An 8,003-nucleotide genomic window follows, 5' to 3' on the forward strand; every position below is an offset into this window, starting at 1 on the left:
TGTGTGTGCTCAGCAACCCTGCTTCTACAACGGATGGACCACATTTGGCGCTGCCAATGCTAATCAATGTTGTTAATATTTTAATTTTGTTCAGCTACATGTGGCATCTATTGCACTTCTGTGAGTCCTGAGAGAGGGATCCCTCACATGTGGCTCTCTGGGGTTTCTACGTTCTTCTTTCCCCTGTTAATACGTTTTTTGTTGGTAGTCTTTCCTGACTCTGGTTGGGGGTGAAGGACAGAGGATGTCGCACCTTGTTAAGCCCTATGAGACAAAATTGAAATTTGTGAATATAGGCTCTAAAAAATGATATGTGATTGATTGATTGAACTGGAAATCTTGTCCAAACTTTTTAGGATATGAAAAAATAAATGTTTTTAAAATGACTGGGCACCATAAGATGGGAAAAAAAGAAATGTATTTCCTTTCCGAAGGTGGTTATGGTTTCATCAGTGTTTGATTGTTTGTCTATTTAGCAGGATAACACAAAAACTACTGTATGGATTACCACTAAACTTGGTGGAAGGATGTGCCATTAGTCAGGGACGAACCCAATTTTTTTCACCTATGGATATAGATAAAAAAATAATCTGCAGTATTCAGGGACTGATATCCATGAGAGTGTGAAATTCGGTGCAGCTTGCTTGAATTTAAGGACTGTTGGGCTTTGGTGGAGGTTTGCGTTCTACTGAGTGCCGTTCTAGTCTTTATTTGTTAAAGCAACAGATGGAAGTAAAGTGCAAATAAGGCTGTCTGAGACAGTGTCTTCTTTTAAGTGTCAGGAAAAAACATACTGTTTTTGGAAACATTTTGGAAACTATTATTATTTCCATTCTGTATAAACTTTCTTCTGAGTTTTAACTTTCTGTTTTCTAGTTGTGCAGCACTTTGTCCTTTGTGTTGAAACATGGTCTATAAAGCTGTTCATTATTATAATTTGTATTATTATTGTTATTATCATCCTCAATGTTTCTGCCTTACAGTGACAATATTCTAAAATATTACTTTGGAAAAAAATAATGAATTTGTGTGCTGCTCATTTCATATTGATAAAGCCATCAACATAGTTTCCCGTAGCTTCCATTTGCAGTTAAGAAAATAAGTGAAGTTGTCAGCAGAGACACTGAGATAAAATTAAAGACTTGAGTCAAACTCAAATCCCCAGCACTTATATGCACACTTACACTATACATTACAGCTTAACTGGGTTGCAAATGGAGTCTTTTCAGTCACAAGGATGTGCCATCACTGCATCATAAACTTTGTAGAGTGATGGCGCCATAAAGTCCATGGGGGATACACAGCCGACTCCAGAGGTTTATCACAGCTTCAAGCTGCATATCCTGAATTTTACATTTGAGGTAATCAAAACTAAGGAGATGTCAAAATAAGGGGCTGCATATCCGACATGTAACTATGTGCTTTGTCCACCCACTCAAGTGTTTAGAATGATTCTGACTGATGCGACTTATGGGAACAGGATAACTGAGTGTTGACAGAGTAAATAAGAGGTAGTTGTTCCATAAAGCATGAGCAATAGTGTTTACTCCCAAAATGTTTGTTTATTTTAGTACTCACACATGGCACCTTCTACAGGAAAATCTCTACTAGGTCTATTTTCTTTACTGATGTACATATATGGTGGGGTTACACTGCAAAAGTCTCATAATTGCTTTTACCCTCTAATTTAGAGTCTTGCAGATTATCATAATGCGTTTTCTGTTCCAAACACATCATGCACATTGTCCTGATGTGTTCATTCATCCTTTGAGCTAAAGCAATCTGCTCCTCCAGTTCACTCCGAAGCTCCCTCATCGCACATCCTCGGACTGGAAGAAAAAGCAGAGGCTAGTGTTCATTGTTGCTTCATTGAGCATGTGCTGCATTGTGACCTAGAAAGATTCAGCAGACCCTCGGAGCCGAGACAGTTATCAAGTTAAATTAGCCCACATACTGCAGGCAGGGGTCAGACTAGCCGACGTTGGCCGCTGTTACTGTTAGCACTCAGGATTGCATCTTAAAACTGGAGAATAAGCGATGATGATGAACCGCTGCAGAGAAACAGCAATGTTTGGGTGATCAGAAAACTCTATATTTGCATTTCCTCTTACCCTTCTTTTAACATATCCCAGTTCAGCGTCTCGTGAAACACATTTAACTCGTTGGTTAAATCAAGTCCCTCGTCCCAAGTTGTGTAAACAAGTAAACAAAGCTATTCAGCCTCCTGTGGGTCTGAGAAACATCTTACATTAACAAGTCTGTGAGTAAAAAGTCTGCAAATCACAATGCAAACAGGTTAAGTAATTCCAGTATTAGAGCACTCACACGGCCCAATTCCCTCTGGGCATTCGGCCAATAGGGAGGCACGGTCCAAGTACTCACGAGGTGTACGACGCCACAACTGACAGGATCTGCAGAGAGGCTCATTGACAGATGAGCCAATGGTATGCATGCCGACGTGCAAAGCCTGATTTAAATGCAATTGTTTGTACTTAACAGCACAAAACATCACTGTTAAAAGCTGAGGACTGAGAGGCTGCATATGTTAAATGCAGTGAGAAAAAAAGAAGCAGTATCTAATCATCCTTCACACTCATTTTTAAGGTGAAGGTTTATTGTATCTTATATTTGTTGCTCCTAATATAAGACAGCGTTGTAATGTTTTATTCAAGGAGTTAGCGAGCAAATTTACGTTAGATTCAGACCATAATCTTGGGATATTTGCATAAGATCATTGAGCTCATGAATGTCAGCTGCCACGTTTGCATTGCAGATCACTGGAGCTTTTCAGCGAGCGCAGCGGCGTACCCCCTCCTCCTCTATCAGCGGGTTTGGAGTTTCACCCTCTTCAGACTCATAATTTCTCTTTTTTAAAGTAGGACAAAGAAATGAAAAAAATGTAATTCTACATGCAGGGATAAGACATTGTGTTGTTTATACAACCGCGCTCATTTGTACTCATAAAAGGCAGAAACAAGCCAGCGCTGCATATAATTATAGAGACAGACAAAGAAAACTACAGATCATCTTCTAAGAATCTCAGGGTAAAACCACAGTTTCTCTGCTATTCAGCTGCAATTATGTTGCAGACCCATATATATATATATATATACACATATATATATATATACATACATATACATACATATATACATACATAACAACTTTTGGGGAGTTCGAACCCACTTGGCTTATTTGTTGAATGGTTTGGGGGAAAAGCTACAGGCTAAAAGCTACAGTACATACGCGCTGAGTGTTTCCATTTTACAATAGCTTGTTGTTGAGAGCAGAACATGCTGATTGAAGATACAAAAATGTCAAGTATAGAGGGCATGGGCTTTAAGTGTTGTCAGCAAACCAGTGTGATTCCAGCTGAAGTGTTTTCTATTCACCAAACACTCCACACTGTAGGTTATATTTGAGGTAACAATAAATGAAGAGCGAGTGAACATTTGACTTCATTTTGTTAGATACTGACATTACAATAGCACTGGAATTAAAAAATGCATAAGCGCGGAACCATCAAGAGGCACTGCGGTTTAGTGTTTTACCATAAAGCTATATGTCTGCGTGGGCTCATCTCATTCATCCTGGTGCTGTCGCTACACAAGTCCAACATCAAGACAAAGTGAATCAGCCACTGGACTGTGTGTGCGTGCAGCTTTCACCGCTCATCTAAGAGGCTTCTTCAATTCTTCTATCGTGTCTTCTCCCCCTCTCTCTCCGAGCTGAAGAAGCCTCTTTGATGAGTTGCGACACGTCTTCAATGCTACAACCTCATTTCAGTGCAAGTTTAATTTAGTCGTTAATGCAGCATAAAGCTATTTTACAACACCTGTCCACGGGAGGCCGTGGCAGAAGCAAAAACCATTTTAAAAACACAAACAAACAATTAAAGATTTATTGTTGAAATGTAGCGTAATGACAAGCTGTAAAGGCAAACACAGATCTATTAGCTGGGAATAAATCTTTCTTTTTGTTAAACCTGCCGTTTCGGGGGGCTGGGGTTGTAATCAGTGGGATGTAAAGCATCTGGAAATTTCCTGCAATAAAGTATTGTGTAAGCTGTAAGCGATATTAATATCAAAGTGGGTTTAAATACTTTTGGTAAAGTATATTTTATAGTTTTGTCGTTGAATTAAGTCTATGCATGTCCTGTATCTGTTCAAATGAAGATCAGCACTATTATTTGTAATGTAATTATGAACCCCCTGTTAACATTATACTACATAACACAAGTAATGGAGTTGTGGTGCTAAAAGCCCTCTGATGATGTCACCACGTGAAAATAATGCATCAGAGGAGGGTATAGGAAATCCATTTAGACTTGGAGACCATCATGGGATCAGACCGGTCATGACGCCTGTCAACATGTTGACATTCTGACGATGATGAGTACTCGCCAGTCTTTACTACATACTCACAAGTACTTGTCAGATCACACATGTCTTAGAACTTGACCTTCATTTTGATCTCAACTACACACCTGTAAAATTTTGTGTCGCTTCAGGGGTTGTGATTTATTGCAGTGACAAGGTCTGTCCACAGACAGACACAGATTGACACCTGGCTACTGGTGCTGAAGACTGCCTCTGTGGTAGCTTCCATTAAAGTAGTGCAGTCACACACACACACACACACACACACACACACACACACACACCCCCATTCTGTGCCCACTCTGAAGGGTATGTGCTCAAAATGGTCACATACATACACATGTGCAAATACATACACACACATTCCCAGGCTCACAAAGACTAATAAGGTGAAAACATTACCGGCCCGACTGTCACAGTGGGTTGTAGTTGCTCAGATATTTCAGTCTGGAGAGATGCTACTAACATATGTAAAAAATATATGAATCTGAATTAAAAATATCTTTTTCTTTTTGCACTTTTTCCCAAAAATGTGCTTTTATACAATATCTGTATCTCATGAGTTCTCTCTCGTTCTCTGTCTTCTCTGTTTCAGGTGGTGGGTCAGATCGATAAACTTACGTCCGACTTTGACTTTGACCTGGAGCCAGATGACTGGACGGTGGCCACAGCCAGCAGCACGTCCAGCAGTGAGCGAGGCTTGGGAGATGCCTTCAGGCTGGACTTCCTTAATGCAGATGTGCTTTCCGATAGCTGGGAGTTTTGCAGCTACCTGGAGGCTGCTGGAGGAGCCGCACGCAGACCCGGTGAGCAACCAGGGGATCTACAACCGGAGCTGGGCCATGGGACCATCCCCACCCAGACACAGACCCCGACTCCACCCCCCACCACTGCCTCGGTGTACTCCCAGATGAATGGCGGGCTGCCCATACCCAACGGGCCCCGCATCATTACTCCGGACTCCTCCAGCGAGGAGGCCAGCAGCTCCACGCACAGCCACAAGACTTCTCGTACCTCCGGCACAAGAGAACGAGTGCGTTTCAGTGACAAAATTCTGTACCACGCCTTGTGCTGCGACGATGACGAAGAGGAGGAGGAGGAGCAAGACGGGTTAGAGGAGGACAAGAGTGGCTGTGCGACACCAGAAAGCGATACTGAGCCCGGTCCCCTGGCCAGCTCAATGGCCCCCAAACGTTCTTCCTCTGAGCACTCACTCCACCATAACTGTCTGGACCCTTCCTACGTCTCCTCACCAGTGAAGGGGATGACAGGAGCTCACACACTACCCAGGAAAGGTCTCTTAAACCCCGGCTGCCGCAAAAAACTGTTACGAAATAGCAGCACACAAACTGTCTCTGACAAGAGCACCCAAACTGTACTGCCCTATGTTCCAACCAAACAGAAAACAAAGGACCACTGAGAGAGCCCCGATTTTATCTTAAATCTCATGAAGAGGACTGTGCATTATTTATTATTAAATACATAGCTCATAGATTAATACACAAATTAATTAATTACTAAATAAATAAATGATATATGGGAAAACACTCGACTACCTAAAGTCATTCTGAGGCTCAGGGAAAACAATGAAATGAAGTTAAAGCAGATGATTTTGATGAAAGTTAATGTTGGACCAAACGTTCTAAGGTTTAAAGACTGGATTCCAGGCGGAAATTACAAAAGCAATCATAACTAATAGTTCAAAATTGGGATTGGCGTATGAAGAGGTCCGTCTCCTTCCTCATTCCAGTCACAATAAATTAGAAAAATATGCCTGTTCCCATAATGTGGAAACAAAACACTGCACATTCTGTACTCTGAATCTGTATAAATGTCTTTTTTTCCATGTTCACGTTTTTTCAAATGTCAAGGGGATCATTGCTTTCAGAAGGGAAATGTATCGAGATGCACATGTCAACCCTCTTCCTCTTTTTGATGTCGACAAACAACTTTGAGTGAAGAGCCAGAAAACAACTCTATTTACCTGCCCTTGGTTTGATAAATCATCTCAATGCGATCTCTTCTTGGTTTGCGGCAGGTGCTGGAACACACGAGTGACAGGCAGAGAAAATAGATACATGAAGTAATTTGAAGATATGCGGTACACAAAAGTGACATTTCCTATTTTCTTTCCTTCCCCTCCTCCCTCCTCCATGCCAGCCATTGATGTCATAAGGCTTAGGATCTCAGCTAAATGGCAGTCCACTAAAAAATTGTAAAAGGTTTTGTCTGTCCGTGCAATCGCCCAGCGGGGAAGTGAACTCGGTAGAGCAGCATTTTATTCACAGGGCTAAAGCCAATAGCCGTTCCTGATCAATATGTTAGAGGGAGGTTGCAGTGAGAGGTCTCTCTGCTGAGCGTGCATGCCACTCTCCTGGGATCTGCGAACAAAAACTCACAGTCAGACCTATTTACTGACACTGAGTGGAACAAAAATTAGAACTGGGCCCCTAAAGAACTGACATTTCAATAAATGTGCGTCCAGGAGCGAGAGCATATAGTGGAAAGAGTGTTTCTGTTCAAAGATTTTTCTTCTATTTTTTTTTTTTTTTTAACCAAGCAATAATGTACCCTGGGGGACAGCTTTGTGAGCCTTCTCCCCTGGTGCACTCACCCCTACTTTCCCAATGTTGTGTTTTCAGTTTGAAAAGCAAAAATGCAGTATAGTCTCAAAGAGGAAAAGTGACTCCTGTGAAGCTGACCTTTGTGCCTCTGATCACCTAATGTGGGCTTAACCTTCCGTGGTGTGGGGAACCGGTCAAAGCATCTTATTTATTCACACAGAAAGACACTCGTTTTGACTTAATTCCTCCACTTTTTGTGAAATTTGTTAGGTGAATTAGAGTTTGTAGTAATGAAGATAGTTGAACATACAGTCTAAATCATTATGTGCAGTACAGTACATTATATCTGAGAAGTCAAATTGTCATTCAAATATTTAAACCAAATTCACATATAGAAGATTACAGTCAGTATTAATGTTCTCAAATAATCTACAACAGGTCAAAGCAATACATTTTAATTCAACTATAAAGTATAAATCAAATGATCGTGCTTCTGTAAACCAGTCTGGATATTTGCTTACAGCGGAATAAAGGTACACAAATTTTAGATGATTCAAATCTCAAAGAAACACAAAATAGAGATTTTACAGATTACAAAACAAAACCGAAAATGGGGTTTGGGTCTTTTTGGTCATGCCATCACCTCCTGGAGTGAGGAACATGTAGAATGCAACATGGGTAATCAATTATAAGCGTTGCTAACAGTGTTTTTTTTCAAAGCTACAACTGCTTACATGTGTAGGAGATGAGCAATTATTTGTGCAATCTGCAACAAACAACCAAATGCTCCCTGTTTACACCTGCACGCGCATTCCCAGTGTACATGAGTGGTCACGTGATATGCGTTTTAAGATGTGTTAGTATCAACAGGGATTCAAATTGATACGGAATCAAAACGCAGTATCAAGGTAGTAGCATGGATGTAGCCTCCGTCGTGTCTTGGAATGTGCCCAGTCCTCTACAACTGTCCACTGCAACGCTTCAAATTATTAGGTGGTCCAGAGAAGCTAATCCATTAACAGCTTTTGTTTGCGTGTTCATGTATAACAGTTGCTTAGTG

General features: G+C 41.1%; 1 protein-coding gene across 3 annotated transcripts in view; it reads left to right on the plus strand.

Moving 5' to 3' along the window:
- The window catches only part of insyn1 (inhibitory synaptic factor 1), a 48,276-nt gene extending 41,401 nt beyond the window's left edge, over nt 1–6,875 (plus strand). For all 3 annotated transcript variants that reach the window (XM_035163870.2, XM_035163879.2, XM_035163878.2), the window contains one exon: nt 4,975–6,875. In XM_035163870.2, the coding sequence (XP_035019761.1) occupies nt 4,975–5,799 (825 nt within the window). In that variant the 3' untranslated portion in view covers nt 5,800–6,875. The remainder of the gene's footprint in view (nt 1–4,974) is intronic.
- The last annotated feature ends 1,128 nt before the right edge of the window (nt 6,876–8,003 follow it).

The sequence above is a fragment of the Hippoglossus stenolepis genome, chromosome 1, assembly GCF_022539355.2.
Source record: "Hippoglossus stenolepis isolate QCI-W04-F060 chromosome 1, HSTE1.2, whole genome shotgun sequence".
In the NCBI taxonomy this organism is placed as follows: domain Eukaryota; kingdom Metazoa; phylum Chordata; class Actinopteri; order Pleuronectiformes; family Pleuronectidae; genus Hippoglossus; species Hippoglossus stenolepis.